The sequence below is a fragment of the Pristiophorus japonicus genome, chromosome 22 (assembly GCF_044704955.1).
Source record: "Pristiophorus japonicus isolate sPriJap1 chromosome 22, sPriJap1.hap1, whole genome shotgun sequence".
NCBI classification, from domain to species: Eukaryota; Metazoa; Chordata; class Chondrichthyes; family Pristiophoridae; genus Pristiophorus; species Pristiophorus japonicus.
The window spans coordinates 8133728-8157692 of NC_091998.1; the positions used below are offsets into that span (position 1 = coordinate 8133728).

At 44.5% G+C, this 23965-nt stretch overlaps 1 protein-coding gene across 3 annotated transcripts in view; it reads right to left on the minus strand.

The window, feature by feature from the left end:
- The window catches only part of micu1 (mitochondrial calcium uptake 1), a 116277-nt gene that overhangs the window by 64405 nt on the left and 27907 nt on the right, over positions 1-23965 (minus strand). For all 3 annotated transcript variants that reach the window (XM_070865576.1, XM_070865574.1, XM_070865575.1), the window contains 2 exons: positions 21904-22065; positions 2387-2546 (listed from right to left, as the gene is read on the minus strand). In XM_070865576.1, coding sequence (XP_070721677.1) covers positions 2387-2546; positions 21904-22064 — 321 coding nt within the window. In that variant the 5' untranslated portion in view covers position 22065. The remainder of the gene's footprint in view (positions 1-2386; positions 2547-21903; positions 22066-23965) is intronic.

Genomic DNA, 23965 nt, shown 5'->3' on the forward strand with positions numbered 1-23965 from the left:
ACTAGGAAGCATTTTTTAAATACAGCGAGTTGCTGTGATCTGGAATGCACTGCCTGAAAAGGTAGTGGAAGCAGATTCATTAGTAACATTCAAAAGAGAATTGGATAAATACTTGAGGGGATAAGACTTACAAGGCTATGGGAAAGTGGGATTAATTGGATAGCTCTACCAAAGAGCCGGCACAGACACGATGGGCCATTCTGGGCTGCATCATTCCATAATTCTATCCAACACATAAGCCCAGCTTATTTTCGCTATTATTTCTTACTCCTCCGGTTTCTCCTGTTTAAATTTTGAGGGCCTGGATGCTTGGAAATATCTATTGCGAGGGCTGCTCACTCATGGGTTGATTAAGCCTAAAAATCTGATCAAGTTCTGCTGGTATTGGCAGCTCGATGTGAATGCAAATGAATGCGACTTTTGATCAAATGATATGAGGCTCACGGAACGCACCTGATAGACCTGAAGAAATGAGAGATTTATTCTCCATAATAGTGCAAGTGATGGGTTGAATTTAAAGATTACAATTTCGCTTTGTGCAACAGAAGTTGAATTCCTCATAGCATCTGTTTTAAGTGTCAGCCGTGGCTCAGTGGACAGCACACTCGCCTCTGAGTTCAAGTCCCACTCCAGGGACTTGAGCACAAAAGTTCTAAGCTGACCAGTGCAGTACTGAGAGAGTGCTGCACTGTTGGAGGCGCCATCTTTCGGATGAGACGATAAACCTCTCAGGTGGATGTAAAAGATCCCACGGCACTATTTTGAAGTTATCCCCGGTGTCCTGGGGCCAATATTTATCCCTCAACCGACATCACAAACAGATTATCTGGTCATTATCACATTGCTGTTTGTGGGAGCTTGCTGTGCCCAAATTGGCTGCTGCGTTTCCCACATTACAACAGGTTAGAATAAAGAAAAAATTGTAAAAAAAAAGGGAACAGGAAGGAATTCTATTGAAAAAGCCAATGATGTCAAATCCTATTGAAATGCAATTCCTCTACTGCATTGTCAGATGACAAAAACATAGAATATGATTTAGTGAACTGGCTGCCACGATTTGGCTGCATATAAAAATGGCCAACTGCCCAAAAATTCCATTTTCTGCACCTGGTTAGTTTAGGAATTGAATGCAACCCGACTAATTTAAATGTAGCCTAGCTCAGGCACAAACCTTCACTGTGGAAGGTGGCTTGGAAGAGATTGCTACGTTTGTGGCATGTTAAGTTGGAGAAACAATTTTTCAAATGTGATGGTGATATCATAATGTAATGTCTGATCTCAATAAATTAACTAGCACTATCACTGGAGAGGAAACTTGCAATAATTCACTTCTAAAATGTAAGGCAAGCATTAAAACACACAGCAGCTAACATTCGAATGGAAGCCCAATTTATGCATGATTTTCTCAGGAGACGTGTACCACGGTCACAGATCAATGGCAGATATAGGTCCCTTTCCTTGTCAACTGTGCTTTTAGATGCATTAATCGTTGATGGCATCAATGAAACTGCACGTGAAGTGGTCAATCCTGACTTTCTAACGGAGGACAGTTTGATCATTGCTTGCTAATATGTAGCCAAGTGTTAACTTAGGGGTATGAAACAAAAACTTGAAATAAAGGAGAGAACCTGAGCTGAAGGGGAGGGGAAAATCAGCCAGTGCTTGTCAGGTATGCCCGAGAGTGAGCTCACAGGTTTGCACCTGTACAATTTGTGTTTTTGTGCCCTCAAAAAAAAACAACCCCTCCAAAAAAACAAGGGGGCACTTGTTAGAAAGTGTTTGGTGTCCCGTCCCCCCATCCCCTTTAATCAGGGGGCACTTGATTATTGTCTTCAACTAAAGTAGTTGTAGAGCTGTTGAGTTGGGAGCAGCTAAGCCAGTCACGTGATGTTCACAAGACTCAATAAAACCCCAGCCAGTTGGGTTCAGAGGATCCACAATGAGGTATGCAGTTGTAAGCCTGGTGGATGAACCAGGAATGTGTAGTGTGATTGTTAAACCTTTGCAAATAAACCAACTAGTTCTTAATAGCAATGTGTTACTATGAATTCTTAAGCTAAGAACCCATGAAGCAAATACATTACAGTGTTCATTTTCCTGATCACTATACAGTGATCTGTGCTGCAAAGTGTGTGTGTGTGGATATTGGGTGAAGATGGGATCAGGTTCAGTTGTGATGTGTCCATAATCAATAGCCTGCTGACTGTCCAGATTCATACACGAGGAATGGCCACTTCGGCAAAGCACAGATACTTGGGCATTTGCGGAACGCTGCCATCGCCCAGGACGAGCCAGCGCCTTAAGGGGAGGGTTGTAGGGGATGATCTGGGTTATTGCTAATTCTGACATTCCGGTTTACCACGCTGATTCCACCAGATAGATATACCTTCCGATCTCGGAATCCTCTCCGCTGCTTCTTCTTCTTTTCTGTCTGTGCATCCTCTTCCTGTGACTTTACAGCCTCTCCGCCATCCTGTTCCTCCTGTGCCCCAGACGAGTCGGTTCTGGGGGCGTGCTTCACTGAGGTAGCTGCCTCTGCATGTGCTCTATCAGGGAAATGCAAAAAGAAAAAGTTAAAGCTTTTTTGTATGACATACTATTATATTTTTATCAACTTTTTTTTTGGAGACACAATGGGAGAAGTACGTCAAACAAAAGGTTGTTTCATCGTTAAACTTTTATGCTATCACTTCCCCTCCTGGACCAGTACAACAGTTCTATCATCACTCTTGGAAAGGTGCTCATGTGGACATACCCGATATCAAAAAACTAGATGTCGGTCTACAAATTCCCAAGTCCACATCAAACCCGGCAGCTATAAAGGGCACGTGTCTTTTTACACACTACTATTATTTTAACAGGAGTCAAGTTGCTTTTGAAAGCTGTAGACAAGAGCTGTTTTCATATTGGCGCTGTCTGAACTTGGATTCCGGGAGAGCTGCATTGGTGAATCTGCTCAAATTCAAAGCCCTCCTCAATCTCCATTGTTCCTTCCTCTACAACCTCCTCCAAGCCTTACACTCCCTTCCACAACCTTTGACCCAATGACTCTGGCCTTCTGCACACCTTCCCTCCCTTTGCTTCACCAGAGTTGGCACAGCCTTCAGCTGCCTCAGTCCCGCTCCTTTTCAAAACACCTATTTTCAACCCAATAATTACTAACTTTTATTTATATAGCACCTTTAACGTAATAAAACATTCCAAGGCGCTTAACAGTGTTACAAGACAAAACAAAACAGATAAATTTGTCAGCGAGCCATTAAAGAAATGAAGGCAGATGGCCAAAAGCTTGTTTAGAGAAGTAGGTTTCAAGGAGCGTCTTGAAAGAGGAGAGAGAGATAGAAAGGCAGAGAGGTTTATGGAGAGTGTCCAGAGCTTAGGGCCGAAAACAACGGAAGGCACGGCCACCAATGGTTGACCAGTTATGATGAGGGATGTTCAAGAGGCCAGAATTTGAGGAGCACGGACATCTTGTGGGATTGTGAGGCTGAAAAAGATTCCAGAGATAGGGAGGGGAAAGCCATAGAGTGATTTGTAAACAAGGATGAGAATTTTGAAATTGAGGCGTTGTTTAACCGGGAGCCAATATAAGTCAGAAAGCACAACGGTAATGGGTGATCGTGACTTGATGCGAATTAGTACATGGGCTATTGGTATTGGTCACCACTTCTATCTCTCCCACCATTGCATGACTTCTATTCCATTTTATTTTTCACATCTTTGCAATATGTCTTGAAAAGTTTCTCTATGTTAAAGCTCATAAAGCAATTTGTTGCTGTTCTAAACTACCATTCTTCATTAGATCACAGACTCTGTGCTTGTAGTTACATGAATTTGTGCAAAATAATTATTTTTATTGAAAAACTACATAGGCCAGAGAACTGGGGCTACTGCGTCACATACTGAGCCAATCGTCAACTTGTTCTCCCTTAAAGCCCTGCTCCCTTCTGGGAATGTGGAATTCTTAAATTTACCTTCATATTTCTGGTCTCGAGGACCAATTGTTGGCTTCAGATTTGCATGCGAAACCCACCTGCCCCTGCTCCCCAGTGAAGGAACCAATTATATTCTCTGCATATCCTCACGTAGGAGAGAAAATAAAGGCTACCATCACCCAATTGTGCATTCAGTCACCTCTAGGCTGACAGACCCCATGACATAGCACGCACCTACAGTATTCAGAGACATGCACCATCCCATAAGGGACCAGAGACACTGGGCTCTTCCCATTGCAACTGAGGGGTTAATAGGAGACCCAATAATGGTGTTCAAAATCATCGAGTTTTGATGAGGTAAATAGGGAAAATCTATTTGTTTTTATCAGTAAGTTGGTAAATAGAGGGCATAAATTGATCACCAAAAGAAAAAGCGATGGATGAGAACAGAGGGTTGCTTTAACATGGATGAGCTGCCATAAATAGAGGTGGAAACAAAGTCCATGATAACTCCTAAAAGGGAAATGAATAAATACTCAAAAATAGTGTGCAGAGGAGCAGAGAGATAGGGCTAAGTGGAAAGCTTTCAGGTCGGCAGGACAGGCACAACGGGTGAATGGCCTCCTTCTGTGCTGCAAGATTCGATGCAGACGAACCAAAGTGAAGGCAGGCAGAGCAGCATTGACCGTTGCACTTTCTGCTTGCTGCAGCCCAGCTACTGCTGAAGTCACCCAGAAAAAAATCCCTGCCACTTGACGACTGTGACAAGTGGTACAGGAAATGCTTCCATTCTGCAATATGCTGCACACTATGGGTCCAAATTTCCCCAGCCGCTTAAGCGCAGCGTAGTTAGCTGTGGTACGCCGACTTAGTGAGGGGAAAAACGCGCTGAAACCTTACCGGGATAATTTGGCCGTTCCTGGATCCCTGTGGTCCCATGGCGTGGCGCTGAGAAACCTGTTGGGGGGGGGGGGTTGGGGGGCGGAGCTTGAGTCGTGCTTGCTCAGCGCAGCCAGCAGGGTGGCAGGGCTTGGGCCCAACGTGTCCTCGAGTGCCAGCAGGGGGATGCATGTCCGTTTCAGCGCATGCGCACTGCGCCTTTCAGTGAATGGAGCAGGAGGCTTGGCAATAGGCCAATTAAAGGGAGAGTGTCCTCAGCGCCTCTGCAACATTGGCAATAAAGGTAAGGTGTGAATAGTGATTTTTGGATGGCTGAGGGAGTGGAAAGGAGTGCTGCATAGGTGGAAGAAAGGTGAGAACTGTGGTTTTTCAAGATTACCTGAGTGTAAGTCCAATACACCAATGACCAAGAGCATGCGACAAGAACAAAGAATTTCCTCCATGTCCTCCAAACTAGTCCCTGGCATTGAGGACAAATGGCTGGAGCGGGATATCAATAAGAGTGGTCCCATAAAAGTTCCACCCAAAGAAATGAGAAGACAATGGAACCTAGTTGCAGAAGAATACTCCGCAGGGGTGAATGCCGCAAGATCTGGAAGCCAGTGCAAAAAGAAATGGCAGGACGTTGGTCAAGTAGTAAGTGTAAGTAATATCTTCATCTTTAAATTGAATTGCAATTGTAAATGTGACCATCTGTATATGTCCCGCCCATCAGAAGCGCACCATGTGTGAAGAGTTATATTTTCATCTTTGCAGAAAAAATTGGTCCACAACAAAAGAGAAAGACTTAGAACAGGAGGAGGTCCGCCAAATCTGCACCAACTATCACCCTTGGAACAGAGGGTTGCTGCCTTGCTGAGTCGCACCGGCAGAAAAAGAATTAGCTGGACCCACATGCGAGGGTGAGGGCGAGTCATTAAAATGCATCTTTGCCCTTCAAATCAACCTGCTGACTGGCCTGCTACGCGTGAGACTCTCATGCCACCCATTCTGCCCCCTCCTGTGCTGCTAACCATTTGACTGTTCTGTTGTATTTTGCAGAAGACGATGACAATCCTGAACATCCTGAAGATCCAGATGCGTGCACTCCAGACCAAGGTAGGTGGTGGGAGGAGGGGTCCATGGAAATGTGTTCACGGGAGAATGTTGATCGTGATATGGATCAGCGCATCACACTGCCAGAAACCTCCATGAGCCCCGCGGCGACATTCCATGGTTTCACACCTTCCGAGGTTGAGAGTCCCAATGGCGATGGTGAAATGCATGTTGGGACACCCCGTCCCAGCCTGCGCCTCGCACTGGAGGGGTGCCACTAGGCAGACCCACGGCGAGGGGAAGGAGAAGCCGACCAGTCTCTCCTGAGATGCAGCCTTCATCAGATGTTAATCAGGTTATGTCATTGGGTGAGGAGGCCAATGCCCTTACAAGACCGCTCGTGGCGACCGTCAGTGGGGTGCGTGATGAGTTAGCAACACTGTCGGGAGAAATCTCAGCACTGAGACGGGAACTGAGGGCAGGGATTTCAGAGGGTGTGCAAACGATGGCAGATGCCATGAGGGAGCTAGCTACTGCAATAAGGACACAAAGGCTGGATACTCAAATGCCACTCCCACTTCAATCCACGCGCCAGCCACCGGTGAGACCCAAGCTGGCCCCCACCGACCCTATGAGGAAGTGCACTTTCCACGAGATGTGGGTGAGGGATGGGTGCAGCCTTTCTTTGCTGTTGTTGAAATACATTGTAAAATATCCAATAAAAGATATTTTGCATTAAAACTGAATCATGTTCCATTAGGACCACACAACTTTTAGGAACTGTAAAAAGTCAAAATCCCTCACCTCTACAGTCATGCGTGCCTGCCGTCCCTAGCCATGGCGGGAGGGCTAGCCGGTGCATTCTGCAGATGGCAAGGTAGCCATTTTGTAACTTTTAGCGGGCCAAATTTGCTTCGATGGTCAAAAGAGGCTTAAGTGGCCCAAATTTGCATAGGAGTTGCTCCGGTTTTTTTTGGAGCAACTTGATTTTTCTGGAGTATCTTAAAAATCCCCATTTTGCTCATTCAATTTGCGCCAGTATAAGCGAGTTAGTTACGATTTTTTTAAAGTTTAGTTTCTTTTTGTTCAAAATGGGACGTTACCAGCCACCTACGCCCGTTTTAGCCACAAAAACAAATTTGGCCAGCTAAAAGTTACTCCAAACTAACTTAGGCCAGTGTATGTGGCCACTTGTGGCCGCACAGAAAATCCTTGCGGAGAGTTAAAAAAAAATCAGTGCAGGTAGGTACTTAATGACTTGACTAAAGAATGTGCATAGGATCAAACAGGTATAGGACATCATATGACAAACTTCGCAAAGTTAATTTGCTGTACAACAGAAGCATTCATGGAAGCTTAAACTACAAAAATAATAGTAAAGAGACAAAACATATTTACATAATTTTTTCAAAATATCCAAATAAAAAATATAAGTACCTCCTGCTCATAATTCTTATGTTCTTATGTAGGAAAGTATTTTCATCAACAGGATTAAGGAAAGTCTTGAGTAAGCTCATTAAAATTACTGGCTACACAGTTATCACCCCCACCGGGATGAAACTTTTGAGATGGATTTCAAAATAGACAATTCTACCTGAACTTTTGCATAGTCATGTGTAGAATATAATGCCGGCAGCCAACAAAAGAACTAAGTGCGTTAGAAGACAGGCTTCTTTCGTTACTGTACAGCAGGCCACTCGGCCCGGGATAGGGGCGGGACGCATCGGGTCCCACGGTGCAGCACGCACCATCGGCAGGAACCACTGCGCATGCGCGAACTCTCTAATGCACATGCGGACAGCTGCCGGCACTCTTTCACGCGCAGGCCCCCCCAATGGAATCGCCACGCCACGCCAAGCCCCGGGAGAGTCAACAGAGTGGCCAGAATCCAGGGACATCTTTTTTGCCGCCATTTTGAGCCGAGGAAGTTGCCGCATCTCACGTGAGTGCACCGAAAAAACGGGTGGGCCAAATTTGGGACCCTATAGGTCTAGTTTCACTACAAACGTAAACTCTGGAGGAAGGTGTCTGATCCTGCTTCGCACTGGGGCAACAGATGTAGTGTAAATGCTATCTCAAACCCAGCAGCAAGCCGTGCTGGGAAATCAGTGGAAAACAAATATTAAATAAAGGATTGAAAAATCTAAATTAAGAGACAGCCTAAGGAAGGTGGCAATCAGAAAGCTGTTCAGAAATTCATTACCTCTCATCTCTGAGAGGCTCTTTTCAAGGTAAGAATTACTGTACAGGTTTTCATAAATGTAAAAAAATAAAACTCCTTTCAGAAGCCAAGTAACAATTATACATTTTCTATTGCTTACAGCTATGACTCATAAAACACAAAACATTTAGTTTATTCTCAAACACCCCTATGAGCTCTTCGTGAAGTCAAGAAGCGAAACCAAGGGATAAACAACAGTACACAATTCCCTCCGGTAATTAACTAAGGGACAAGCCTTATTACTGCTCTTCATTGTTCCTCACGATTCTGTGTTTGTCTATCAAATCTGATAGCGTGGTTCTGTTTGACAGTAGTTAGGTGCAAATACATAAGGGAGTTAAAAAAAGACTTGCATTTATATAGTGCCTTTCACGACCATCGGACGTCTCAACGCGCTTTACAGCCAATTAAGTATTTTGAGTGTAGTCACTGTTGCAATGTGGGAGACCCGACAGCCAACATGCGCACAGCAAGCTCCCACAAATAGCAAAGTGATAATGACCAGATAATCTGTTTTTTTTTTAATGTTGATTGAGGGATAAATATTGGCCAGGACACCGGGGAGAATTCCCCTGCTCTTCTTCGAAATAGTGCCGTGGGATCTTTTACGGCCACCTGAGAGGGCAGATGGGGCTTCGGTTTAACGTCTCATCCGAAAGATGGCACCTCCGACAGTGCAGCGCTCCCTCAGCACTGCACTGGGAGTGTCAGCCTAGATTTATGTGCTCAAGTTCCTGGAGATTGCCGAAGATCAAAGTTTAAATGCAAGAACAAACCAAACGTGACACACAAAAATAAAAACAGATTTGCATCATGCATATGAAGCCACTTTTACGCCAATTAATGGGGCGCCAGGGCTCTTGGTCCCGGACATGCAGCTGGTTGCAACGCCAAAGACAATCTGGTCAGAATTGCTGCAGCTGGCAGTAAGATGATACTTGGCACTTGCTGGATGGCAGGCTGTGCGAGCCCTGCACGTCATGAGCCAATGGCAATAGCATGGCCTTGGAGCGATATAAAGGCAGCTTTAAACTGAAATGTACACAGAGTATAAATGCAGAAGCTGTTTGTAGAAACAAGGCACATTTACACTTGATTCATATCTGGGAAATTGTGTTGAGGCTGAAATTGCTTCTGACAGAGGCCGTAGTGGTCAGATTCAGTGCTTTGTTATGCAAAAAAAAACAACAGAACTTGTGCAACGCAAGGGTTCCACCTGATGTGAAGTGGAAGCAAGAAATTAAATACAGTTAATTATATTACACAAAATCAGCTCCACTTAAACCCTTACCTACAGAATACACTGGACAAAAGTCTCTCCCCCAAGGTGGGATAGCACACAGGAGCATCATAATGCTGCAACAGCTCTATGCTGGGGCTTTGCCTGAGATCCTCCACAATTCAATCTCAATCATAATTAGCACCTCCCCTCACTTCTGGACCGAGTCATTGTTTTCTCCATTACATTGTGCCACAACATACAAAAACTAAACCTCAGTCATTAGGATAGAAAATGCTGTATCTTATGATGTCAAGTTGCGGCTCAGTGAGGAGCACTCTCATCTTCTGGATCAGAAGGTTACGGGTTCAAGTCCCACTCCAGCGACGTGTGCACAAAATTCCAGGCCGACACTCCCAGTGCAGTGCTGAGGGAGTGCTGCACTGTCGGAGGTGCCGTCTTTCGGATGAGATGTTGAACCGAGGTCCCGTCTGCTCTCTCGGGTCGACATAAAAGATCCCATGACACTATTTTGAATAAGAGCAGGGGAGTTCTCCCCCAGGTGTTCTGGCCAATATTTATCCCTCAATCAACATCACTGAAAACAGATTATCTGGTCATTATCACGTTGCTGTTTGTGGGAGCTTGCAGTACGCAAAATGGCTGCTGCGTTTGCTACATTACAACAGTGACTACCCTTCAAATGAACTTCATTGGCTGTGAAACGCTTTAGGACGTCCGGTGAAAAGAGCTATGTAAAAAAAATTTCTTTTTATGGGAGCATTATATCGAAGTCACATCTCCCAACAGTCCATTCAACCCAACTAGCCCATGTTGGTGTTTATCCTCCACACGAGCAGTAGTCCTAATCCCACTCCCCCGGCCTGTTCCCATCTCACTTTGTCCCATATTTCCTTTAACTAACAAACTTATTCTCACAAGGTCAAGATGGTCTCTTCTTCATTAACAGAGCGTATTCTACAGTCTCACAACTCTGTGGGCCCAAGTTTCGGACCCCCGATAGAACGGCGCATCTTGGAGAGGCCCGCCTAATTTGTAGAACTGAAAAAGCGCCAAATACTTACCTCGCGATTCTCCGATATCTGTAGGCCCATTTGCAGCTCAGTGCGGCGCAGCAGGAGCTGCTGGGGGTGGAGCTACAGCCCTGCGCCAAAAACAGTGCCAGCAGCTGTGCTCGTGCGCAGTGGAGACTGCGTGTGCGCGCAGTAGCTCCTGGCCCTCCTAGTGCGTCCTGTCTCTGGGCGACAACCCTATTCCTGGCCGAAGGGACGTCGCCTCTATCTCGGGCCGAGTGGCCTGCTTGCCCTTACCTCTTAGGCAGCGGAGCCCGCCCGACCAGCATCTCGGGGGTGGGCCTCGTCTGAACTCCTCTTAGGCAGCGGGGCCCGCCCGACCAGCATCTCGGGGGTGGGCCGCGTCTGAACTCCTCTTAGGCAGCGGGGCCCGCCCGACCAGCATCTCGGGGGTGGGCCGCATCTGAACTCCTCTTAGGCAGCGGGGCCCGCCCGACCAGCATCTCGGGGGTGGGCCTCGTCTGAACTCCTCTTAGGCAGCGGGGCCCGCCCGACCAGCATCTCGGGGGTGGGCCTCGTCTGAACTCCTCTTAGGCAGCGGGACCCGCCCGACCAGCATCTCGGGGGTGGGCCTCGTCTGAACTCCTCTTAGGCAGCGGGGCCCGCCCGACCAGCATCTCGGGGGTGGGCCTCGTCTGAACTCCTCTTAGGCAGCGGGACCCGCCCGACCAGCATCTCGGGGGTGGGCCTCGTCTGAACTCCTCTTAGGCAGCGGGGCCCGCCCGACCAGCATCTCGGGGGTGGGCCTCGTCTGAACTCCTCTTAGGCAGCGGGGCCCGCCCGACCAGCATCTCGGGGGTGGGCCTCGTCTGAACTCCTCTTAGGCAGCGGGGCCCGCCCGACCAGCATCTCGGGGGCGGGGCCCGCCCAGCTCTTCAGCAGGCTGCAGTAGGTGAGTAGAAACTTTACATTTTTTATTTATTGATCGATTTTTAAAAAAATGTTAAATTTTGTAATTTTTTTTTGATTGATTGATTTATTTATCATTTATTATTGATGATCGCTCTTCATTGGTAAAAGTGAAGTGTTTAATGCTTGTAAAATCCCCTAACATTCATTCCCCATCACCCACCCCTCACGCGCTCCCTGCACCTAATTCTTAAAATGTAGGCGAGGTTTTTCTGAGCGTACAACAATCGAGACTTACTCCATTCTAAGTTAGTGCGGAGTAAGTTTTCGCTGCCTAAACTTGCAAAACAGGCCTAAGTGACTGGTAATGCCCCCTTTTGAAAAAAAAACTGTTCGAAAATGAAACTTTTCTAACCAACTAGAATTGGAGCAAACTAAATGCCGAGAATTGCAATTTCTAAGATACTCCATACTAAGCTAGTTAAACTCGAGCCGAAACTTGAGCCCTGTGAGACTTACTCCTGCCCTCTTTCCTAAATCTCTTGCCTTTAATCTTGTATCGAAGTCTCTTCGTTGGAGACCCCACAATCACTGGAAACACTCTGATTCTATCCACGCTGTCCCATCCCTTCATAATTATAGTCACCCCCCATCAAATCACTCCATACTGAGGCCAAGTCAGTCACGGAGGCTGGATGCAATGTGGAACTCTCTAATCCATTCAATAATCCATTGTTGAAAGCCCAGTCAATAAATGTAATCAAATTATACATGTGTTTGGTGATAAACTGCAATTGTCAGTTTATCATCAAATCTTAGTTATGAATTGGAAACATGAATGTTAGATCCCCAAAATTTAGATTTACTGCCATAGAAACAGAAAATGCTGGAAAGCACTCAGTGGGTCAGGCAGTAGCTGTGGGGAAAGAGAGTTAATGTTTCAGGTCGATGGTCTTTCTAGTTTTATTTACATTTCCAGCAACCGCAATATTTTGCTTCTTTTTTTAGATTTACTGCCACCAAGTTCAATAGCACTTGTACTGGATCACAACCAGAAGAAAGTTGCTGTCAACAAAAAATTATCGTTATTTACTGTCAACGATTATGTCCCGGCTGAGCTCGAAGTAGCCCAGGTGCAGTGCCGCAGGGCTAGCGAGCAGTCCCATCTCGCTTCCAGTTGGCAAGGGAACCTGGATTTCAAAGATGTAATTAATAGAATCATAGAATGATACAGCACAGAAAGAAGCCATTCGGCCCATCGCGCCTATGCCGGCTCTTTGAAAGAGCCCTACAATTTGTCCAACTCCCCTGCTCTTTTCCCACAGCCCTGCAATTTTTCCCCCTTCAAGTATTTATCTAACTCTTTGAAAGTTGTTATTGAATCTGCTTCCACTACCCATTCAGGCAGTGCATTCCAGATCATAATGATTTGAAATAGCAATGCTCTTTACTGAAAGATAAAATAGTTTTCTTGTTGGTGCATCAATGTATATTAGAGGGGAAGGCAGCAGTATTTGTATAAGGCGGCAGTTTCTTCAGTAACCGCCGAAAAAACTGAATACAAAATAATTGTTTTTAGAATTCGGTTAGGATAAATGGCAGAAAACACAGAATTTGAAGTTTTTTTTTTAAAACTGCTGGGTCATGTCAAGTGGGAGTTTATAAGCTATACTAACTGTAGTTTTAATTTGCAGCTGAAAAGAACATGAAAACTTAAACTTTAGAAGTGCAGCAAACAGCAGAACATTTCTTACTCGATAACTAGTCCTGGAAATACTTTGAAATAGTGCCATGATTATTCTGTGGTAAATGCAGAAGCTATTCTGTGCACAGCAATGATATGAATGACACTATTAACAGTTCTCTCCCCTCGGGTACTGTCCCCCTCTCTCTCAAATCAGCCGTCATCACACCTCTTCTCAAAAAAAGCCCTTAACCCCCCCCCCTCCATCTTTGCAAACGACCACCCTATCTCCAACCTCCCTTTCCTTTCCAAAGTCCTTGAATATGTTGTCGTCTCCCAAATCCGTGCTCATTTTTCTCGCAACTCCACGTTTGAATCTCTCCAATCAGGTTTCCGCCCCTGCCACAGTACCGAAACTGCTCTCAAAGTCACAAACGCCATCCATTGTGACTGTGACATAGTTGGCCACTCTATCCTTCTCCAAAGTCTCTCCACCGTCATCCAGCTGGGTGGGGCTGCACTCACCTGGTTCCAGTCTTATCTATCTAAGTTTAGCCAGAGAATCACCTGCAATGGCTTCTCTTCCCTCTCCCGCATGGTTACCTCTTGTGTTCCCCAACGATCGATCCTTGACCCCCCTCCTACATATCTCATCTACATGCTGCCCCTTGGGGACATCATCCAAAAACACGTAGTCAGTTTTCACATGTACACTGACTAGCTCTATCTCACCACCACTTCTCTCAACCCTTCCAGTCTCTAAATTGTCAGACTGCTTGTCTGACATCCAATTCTGGATGAGTAGGAATTTTCTCCAATTAAATACTGGAAAAGCCGAAGCCATTGTTTTCGGTACTTGCCACAAACTCCATTCCATAGCCACTGACCCCATCCCTCTCACCGATATGTGTCTGAAGTTGAACCATACTGTTCACAACCTTGGTGTCATATTTGACCCTGAAATGAGCTTTCAGCCACATATCCCGCAGCATAACTAAGACCGCCTATTTCCATCTCCGTAACATCGCCCATCTCCGTCCTTGCCTCAGCTCAGTGCTGCTGAAATCATTATCCATGCCTTTATCATCGCTAGACCTGACCATTCCAACACACGTCTGGCTGGCCTCTCATGTTCTACTGTACGCAAACTTGAAGTCATCCAAAACTCCACTGCCCCATATCCTAAGTCCTGCTCACCCATCACCCGCTGTGCTCACTGACCTATATTAAGCTCCCGGTTAAGCAGTGCCTCGATTTCAAAATTCTCATTCTTGTTTTCAAATCCCTCCATGAGCCTTGCCCCACCCTATCTCTAATCTCCTACAGACCCACAACCCCCGCCATGCACCAGCCCGAGATATCTGCGCTCCTCTAACTGCCTTCTTGAGCATCCCTGATCATAATCGCTCAGCCATTGGCGGCCGTAGCTGTCTAGCCCCGAAGCTCAGGAATTCCCTTCCTAACCCTCTCTTGCCTCCTTTAAGACGCTCCTTAAACTTACCTCTTTGACCAAGCTATTGGCCATCTGCCCTAATATGTGGCTCGATGTCAAATTTTTATCTTGTAATATTCCTGTGAAGCGCCTTGGGACGTTTTACTACGTTAAAGTCGCTATATAAATACAAGTTGTTGTTCTTGAATGATCAGTTTCCCTCTGGTGGTGTTGGTTTAGGGAGGATTTTGTTTGATCGGCTGTTTTGCTACAGTGTGACTGAGTCTTAACAGCGAACTGTAGGGCTGCTATCTTGTGTCGGGGTTTCCTCTGGCATGCAGATGATGTGAGAAATCTTATTTCTCTGAAATGTCTGAAATTTTATCTTAATCTTTGTTTAAATATCTGTCAGCACCAGAATTCTGTGTGAATCTCCCGCTGCTTGGGGAAGGGTGCAGTAGGTTGGAAGGAACCGTTAAGCTTAAATAAAATGCTTCGTAGTAACGTTCAGCTATGGTGTTGAAACTACTATTTATTTTGGAACACGAATACTGCTCTGGAAATGTATCAACAGCTGAGGAAGATCCGTCTCGGTGAACGGAAGCCTTCTGCACAAGCTCATGTTTCCCTAAAATGGATGAATGGGCTTTAATCTTGCATTGCACTGGAAGGAATCAATCATGGCAGTGTGGGCAAATGCAAACAGTAAATGTTTCTGGAAAAATCTGCCTTTCCTTAAACTGATGTGCTCCTCCACCCCCAGCACAGCTATTAAACATCGAGCTAGCAAGCAGTTCCACAAGTCGAGCTGTAAACATCCGCGCTGCACTTTCTAAACAAAATATGAATTGGATTGGGTTTTTCCACTTTAGAAATACACTATATTTTCTTCAAAAGTGAACAAAACAAAAACAGTCTTCAACTAATATTTTTTTGTGGGCAGGTTCTGAGTACAAACAGGTGAACATAAGAGAAACTGGAAAAAAAAGGCACATGGATGAGAAAAGGAAATAAATATTCTTTATTCCCTACCTTTCGAATTGTGAAACATTATAATAAAATAGAATCTAGCCTCAAATCATTGCACTTGCATATCCCCCAAAATTAGCTTTGCCAATTGTTGATCTGAGTATCAATGGCAGCCAAATCCTCCCAAATGGATGCCGAGATGTGACTGACGCAAGATGTGCAACAACTAATCAGCAGCAAGACTGAAAGGTGACCTGATAGCAGTCTTTAAAATTACTGAAATTATTTGATCGGGTAGAAAGTAGAGACGTTTCCACTTGTGGGGGAGTCCAACACTAGGGGCTATGGAATATAAGATAGTCACTAACAAATCCAGTAAGGAATTCAGGAGAAACTTCTTTACCCAGAGAGTGGTGAGAATGTGGAACTTGCGACTACTTGCTACTACATGGAGCGGTTGAGACGATTGGCATAGTTAATTTAAGGGGAAGCAAGATAAACACATAATGGGGGAAAGGAATACAAGAATATGTTGATCGGGTGCGATGAAGTGGAGTGGGGGCAGGCTCATGCAAAGCATAAACACGGACCTGTTGGGCCAAATAGCCTGTTTCCATGTTGTAAAAATTCTATGCAATAAAGTAATTTATTAACTTCCCATTTCCTTTATTTCTGTGGGGTACCACCTATCTTCATCTTAACACATCTCTAACAGTGGGTGCCATATGGGAGCATTGCAGGACTAAGTCTGTAGCCTATCTTACAAAGACACAGCCTATTAATGCAGCAACCAGCCATGACATAGTGCTCCAAACGCTGGGTAGGAGGCAGAGAGATTCGAAGATGTGCTGGCAGCTTTTGTGTCTTCATTTTCTTAGTCTTTTGCCAATTAACTGCTTTGCAGTTGCTTGTAAACAGACAGTGACGTTGCTATTGTTGCGTGTGGTACTGGTAATGAACACATTCATACAAAAATCCTCGATTCTGCTACTTTAATAAAAGGTATTAAGACCAGTTAAAATAAATCAACTCACATCCTAATGTGTCTTGTGTGTTCAGTTATTACCACACTGCAATTTGTACCCTTTTTGAAAGAATAAGTAGGTGCTCCCATCACCACTGGATGCTGTCAAGAGGAATATTTCCATAAGGAAAAGTGGTGTTTGGCATCTAAGCAGGCATCGGAAAGGAGCAGGAAATGCAGACAGGTTGACATATCCCAGAACAAAAAATAGAAACAATCTTCAAAGGGGGCACGATTGGTCGTACCTACTTTACTGTCTCAGTTACACAACAGCTTGGTCATCAACAGAACTTCCAGCTCTTAACTATAGTTTTTTTTAAAAAAAGAGATAAATCTTTGGTAAAATATCAAGATAACTTGAAATAGTTTGTCTGGCGATTGTTTACTGCAAGAAGCCGGAGCAATGGTTTGCTGGAAAACACGGAGCTGTTAAATTTTTCCAAAGAAGCATCCAGGTTGTATAAAAACGACAAGATCTCAAACATCCAAATGAAATGATGTTTTCCTAAATGATTAAAATGCAAAATATAGTTTTGTGCAACTTGCAAATCACAACTCAGAATTACCCTTGAATCGAGCTGCAGAAACATCCAAAGCCAGGTATTATTTTTGTTCTTTCTAAAGGAACTAAAACCTCTTCTGAAGATTGCATTCATCCCACGCACTGCTAAAAGTCATTTTTCCACAGGGAGTGTGTTTGCACAGACTCTCAGTCTCACAGAGTGGCTGCCTGCATTGCTTAAGTGCCAGCTTGGCCAAGCTTGCGTCTCTGGGATAAAAGGTTGAGAGTTCAAACCCCACTCTGGGCCTTGACCACGTAATATGGGCTAACATATCAGTGCAGTATGGATGATTCAGTTACCAGAGAAAATGGTTTGCGGCTTAATCCTTCTGCACATCCCTTTCCCACAGTCACTGGTTGGTTCAAACATGTTGCCAGACAAATGGCAAGTTGAGATGATGATCAAAAAATCATCGCTGCTTCACTATTTCCTTTGAGCTGCACACTGCAGCCTGCCTTTTATCGTGTCGCGTTTCTTACTCGTTTGTTCTGCTTTGTTTCAATGCCAGTAAATCTGATGTCCGATCTGTCAAAGCCACAGTATTGGGTTCAGCAGGCTCATTAAAACATCGGTTTTCAAATTGGATTCCACAGACGATCGTGTAGTGGTTGTGCAACTGGGCCAGCAAGCCAAATGCCTGGACTAATCATCCAGAGAACGAGAGTTCAAATGCCACCACGGCAGTTTGAGAATTTAAACTTTGTTCGAAAAAAAAAAAAGCTGGAATCGGTAAAAGTGGCCGTAAAGCTGTCGGATTGTCATAAAAACCCAACTGGTTCACTGATATCCCTTAGGAAAGAAAATCTGCCGTCCTTACATGGTCTGGTCTGTATGTGATTCCAGTCCCACATCAATGTGGTTGACTCTTAATTGCCCTGTGACATGGCCCAGCAAGTTGTATCCAACAGCTTCAGGGCAACTGGGGATGGGCTATAAGTGACAGCTTTGCCAGTAATGCCCTGATCCTGAGAATGAATTTTAAAAAGCTGATTTACGAGCATGTTATTTTTACTGTTCGGTAAACACAATAGCCCCTCACAAACCTATGACCTCCAGCATCTAGAAGGACATGGAAACATCACCTCCTCCAAGTTCCCATCCAAGTCCAAGTCACACACCATTCCAACTCGCCGTTCCTTCATCCTCACTAGGTCAAAATCCTGGAACTCCTTATCGAACATCATTGCAAGAGCACCGTCACCACACGGACTGCAGCAGCTCAAGGCGGCGGTTCACCACCACCTTCTCAAGGGCAACAGGGATAGGCAATAAGTGACGGCTTTGCCAATGATGCCCACATCCCACGAATTAATTTTAAAAACCATGTTTCCGTTCCATAACGCAGTGTCCATTTTCCAAAGTTAGCTCTCTTGAGAATGTGCCAATAGGTGCAATGAGTGCCAGACAAAAGTTTGAAAACTAGTGGTTAGAAAGAACTGCTCAGAGGAGAATTTTTGTAATGTAATTATTTATATAGACATAGATTATACACAGTGAAACTGTTCCTGTTACAAAAACTGCTAACCTTCAACAAGGTTGATGAACATGTACATAAATCAGCTTTTGAAGAAATGAACCAAGTGATAATTCATTAAATTATTAAAAGTATTTGCAGCAGCACCTGACAATTTAACGTAATGTTCCAAACACAGATTAGTTGCGAAATACCACATAGGCATCATGGAAATGATATTTTGAATAGAATAATCAGTGAACGAATTCAAATACGGATGGAACATATCAATATACTGTGGCATTTCAATGTTTGCTTGCACAAGAATGCATTTCATAGCAATTTAACATAGATGGTTATTAAAAAATGATACAACAAACAATGTCATTAAGTTGCTGCAAAAGCAATTAGCATCTGTCACACTGGTGCTCAAATACTAAACAGCTGAAATGACATTGAAGCTACACTCAACAGGCAGCACTTCAAATCCCAATTCTCTCTCACTTATCCAAACCCATTTCAAAATAAACGTGTCACCATCCCAGATATTGACCACCTTCACAAAGGAAACAAGATTAAATTCCTTTTCAGCAAGACCTCTGCAGCTTTCAACACATGAACACAGATTCTATGAGGCCTGGTTGTGGTGGATTGGGACACAGTCCCTTTGCCTCGAGGTTCACAACAAACCTGGATTCATGGGATGCGTGTCCGTCGTCTGCTGACTGACCCACATATGAGAAACATGTTTGGCTATCTCATTCCATTGCAATGAGAGACAACGAGAGACACAGACACACACACACACAGATAGCAGGAGAGAGCGAGAGAGACAGCACGAGAGAGAGAGAGAGAGAGAGAGAGAGAGAGACAGACATCATGAGAGAGAGACCGCATGAGAGACAGACACAGCTTGAGACACACACACACACAAAAGCACTAACTGTAAACACAAAACTATCAGTTTAAAGAGTGGGGAAAGAATTACAAGTGATTAGATCGAATGCAAGGACATGTACTCTACATAGTTATTGAGAGATTTTACTTTGTCTTATTCTGGTTTCTCTTCCGTGCCCCTAACCCGTCTCAAATGAACATGCATGTCAGTTGTGTGTCTCGGGGAGATAATGAAATCGCAACACTTCACTCCAATTGATATTTCTGGAGACTGCAACCATTTCAGACCTCCAATGGGGAACCTTCCAGAAATTGAGAGCACCAAGCTGGTATTCCATGTGGTATAGCAAAAAACAAGTTAAAGATGAAGAATTTCTTCACTCACTTGTGGGTCTCCTGTGACTCGCCTTTTATAGGCATATAAGTTCTGTTGAACTCTGGCATTCACTGAAAATTTGTGCTGATAAAATCCTAAACCATATTCTTTTTATTCAACAAGGTATTGGTTTTAAGTACTGGTTTGAAGCATTTTCTGCCAGTCAATTGCTAAAAACATAACATTCAAGCAGTCTGTCAAAACTATATTCCGAATCAATCAACAAAAGAAATAAAAGCACATCAGACAAATTACAAAGTAAACTTTAAAAATGCGACAGAGGCAAAGGTCTCTCAAGTTTTTAAGCTTGGATGAAGTCTGAAAAAAGTTAGAGATGTACCAGGTTTTTAAGCAAGTGTCGGGGCAGGGAACGGGGGGCGGGTGGGAGAGGGAGGGGAGGAAAGACGAAATTTTTTTCTACTTCTGACAAAAAGTCATCGACCTGAAACGTCAACTTGATTTCTCTCTCTACAGTTGCTGCCTGACCCGCTGAGCATTTCCAGCATTCTCTGTTTTTATCTCGAGAGTTCTGTCTGTCTGGGGCCAGACATGCAACACCCCAAGCAAAGCAGTTCTGATGGAGTGCTGCTTTGCCAGAGGTGCTGTCTGCTGGATGAGACGTTCAGCCGAGGCTCTATCTAGTTGTTTAGGTGAATGTATTTCAAGAGCAGGAAGGTCTCTCCGTCTTTTAGCCAACACTTGTCCACCACCGAAGGAAGATAAACTGATCATTCAGTGCAGAAACTGGTTACCGTATTTACACACGCAGCTATAGTGACTGCACTTCAAAGGTAATCTATTGATGATCAAGCACTTTGCGACATCCTTAAGGAGATTTCGAGCAGTAATTGGTTCCTGATCCATCATCATCACAGGCAGTCCCTCGGAATCGAGGAAGACTTGCTTCCACTCTAAAAGTGAGTTCTCAGGTGACTGAACAGTCCAATACGGGAATTACAGTCTCTGTCACAGGTGGGACAGACAGTGGTTGAAGGAAAGGGTGGGTGGGACTGGTTTGCCGCATGCTCCTTCCGCTGCCTGCGCTTGGTTTCTGCATGCTCTCAGCGATGCGCCTCGAGGTGCTCAGCGCCCTCCCAGATGCTCTTCCTCCACTTTGGGCGGACTTTGGCCAGGAACTCCCACGTTTCGGTGGGGATGTTGCAGGGAGGCTTTGAGGATGAAACATTTTCTCTGCCCACCTGGGCTCGCTTGCCGTGTAGGAGTTCCGAGTAGAATGCTTGCTTTGGGAGTCTCCTGTCGGGCATGCAGACGATGTGGCTCACCCAACGGAGCACAGTTATTGTGACTGCACTTCAAAGGTAATCTATTGATGATAAAGCACTTTCCAACATCCTTAAGGAGATTTCTAGCAGTAATTGGTTCCTGAGCCAAGTGAACTACCACACACGATAATCTATTGCTATGAAACTCCAACCATTCAGCTTCATATATGCAGCACTAAGGCAGCCTTTGATATGCAAATGTGACCATTAGTTGCGTTTACACTGTTCCACAAGCATGGTTAAATATCTCAAATACTTAAAAGCCTCTTTTAAAATTGACTTAAATGAGGAAGGAGTCGGACCTTTTGATTGATGAGAATTTGTGAAACAAAAGTGTGATCTTCACAAATGGTTGATTAATTGGCAACCAGTGTGTAAAACAGAAAATAACAACGTTGGCTCCCTTCTCCTCCTAGAGCTCAATAACCACAAACCTCAACGATTACTCAAGAAAAAATTGCAAGCACGCTTACTTTGTTGTGCAAGTTAATGAAGAATGGTGGTTTTAAAACAATTACGAAGAAATGAGATTGAAACTCTGGTTACATTCAAACTAACCAACTATTTTTGTTACCCATCCATTAACAATATCAACATTCAGCAGTTCAGAATTTTTCTGACAATGAAGACACTTAAAATTCATTATTGGGGGGATGGGGGAACAACAGAGAACATTTTCAACAGAACAATTCCCAGTTCAATCCTCTTGTGCAACTGCTGGGGGTGGTGTGAACCAGGGCGACTTTCTCTCAGCCCACTATCGATGCCAGTCTATCTGGCCACCAGGAAGTTTGAGATCGATGCAAGTTGACAATGTAATTTCCCCCGCCCCCATCCCACCGACAACCACCAAAATTTGTCCTCCTCCCAAAGTCTATGAGATTGAGAATTAACTATGAAAAATCACATTCCTTCTACTCTGTGACTTCCTGACCTAATCATAAGCAGAAATAATAGATGTCCCCTTACCTTTTGCATAATAAACCTGTTGTTGCCGAAACAGCTGTTACTCCAACAAATGCTACCATCATCTGTTTGCGCCGATGCTTGTTTGGGACTGCTGCCCTGTAGTATTGTCTGGAGAAGGAGCCAAGCACTGCCAAAGCAGGCAGCATTCTGATGTGAAACATCCTGTAAGTAAAAGCAAAGCAATAACATGAATGCCCAACACTGTACAGTTGCCCATCTCAGGGCTGCTTGGCACATGGTTTTGAACGTTAGTTTGGCTGCATTTGTAGCATGCCTGACTCTGAATCAGAAGGGTGTGGGTTCAAACCCCAGAATTGAATTTGAGCACAAAATGCAGACTGAAGCTTCTGTACAGTTCTGAGGGAGTGCTGTATTGTTGAAGCTACCACCCTTCAAATGAGAAACTAACCAGAGGCCCCATCATGTGTCTATTCATATGGATGCAAGAGACCCCATGGTACTATTCAAAGAGGAGTGAGGAGTTTGCCCAGTGTCCTGGCCAATGAAGACTAACAGAAATAGATTAACTGGTCAGTCATTGCATTTACTGCTTGCGAGACCTTGCTGTGTGCAGATTAGCTTTCACACTTGCTTGCACAACAGTAAACAAACGTCAAAAACAAATTCATTAATTGTACAGTGTTTTGGGGCACTTCTTTCGACTGCTGTTATAAATCATCTGCTTTTTCATAGGAAGTCGCAGGGATTTACACACACACTACTCCAACCTCGATACGAGGGACTGCCTAATACTACACTCGTAAACACAACTTTTCATGCAAAATCAGATACACCATTTTACAGGGACAAAACTATATACTATATACAAGTACAATGTATTACCCTAATGTTAAGGTGAAGCTGTGTCCCTTTAAGGGCCATGAGACTAATTTTGTTAAGTCAACAGTTCAGGTTGGAGTTTAATTGTTTGGTGAGGGAATTCTGGAAATTTGAAAATGTTTGTCCATCTATGAAGCAGCAGCTTTTTCCAAACCACCAGAGGCACAACGTCCAAACAGAGCAAGCGAATAGGAATTCCAAGTGTGGATAGAACTCTGTGGCCACAGCTTCATGATCCAGATTGGCAGAGTTTACGGGCCGCACGTGGTTAATCAGACATCAATCATCACTGATGCGGAGGCATGGCACTGATTTTGTAGCAAATTTGACACGACAACAACTTGTATACTCCTGTGAAGCCCCTTTAATGTAGTCAAACTTCCCAAGGCACTTCACAAGAGTATTGTATGAAAAAATTTTTACACTGAGCCGCACAAGTAGAAATTAGCGCAGGTGAAAAAGGTAGGTTTTAAGGAGTGTCTTGAAGGAGGAAAGCGAATTAGAGAGGCAGAGAGGTTTAGGCAGGGAGTTCCAGAGCTTGGGGCTTCAGTTACAGAAGGCACGGCCACCAATGGTTGAGCGATTATAATCACGGATTCTCAGGAGGGCAGAATTAAAGGAGTGCAGACATCTCAGGGGTGGGGGGGGGGGGGGGGGGGGTGCTGGAGGAGGAGATTAGAGATAGGGGGCGGCAAGGCCATGGAGGGATTTGAAAATAAGGATGAGCATTTTGAAAATTGGGGTATTGCTTAACCGGAAGCCAGTGTAGGTCAGCGAGCACAAGGGTGATGGATGAGCGACAGAAATGCAGGGAACAGCATCAATCCTTGAACATGGTCTTCTTAGACCTCACAAAGGCCTTTGACACCTTGTCAAAGTACCTTCACCACACGGACTTCAGTGGTTCAAAAAGGCAGTTCGCCATCACCTTCTGAAGGGGCAATTAGGGATGGGCAATAAATGCTGGCTTTACCAGCGACGCCCACATGCCATGAATGAATAAAAAATATGCATACCTGTATTTATTTAATTTTTTTTTTTAAAAACAAGAAAGGAAGTGGCAAAAGCGACAGGTTTGCAGTTTTCATGGATAGAATCATAAATAAACCATGGCCCAGAACACTGGAAAATTCCAAGAATCTCACATAACAGACATTCATTTATTCAGCAACCATAAAACGGGCAGGATTCAAAATATTCAATGTAGCCTGAAAAGGGGAAG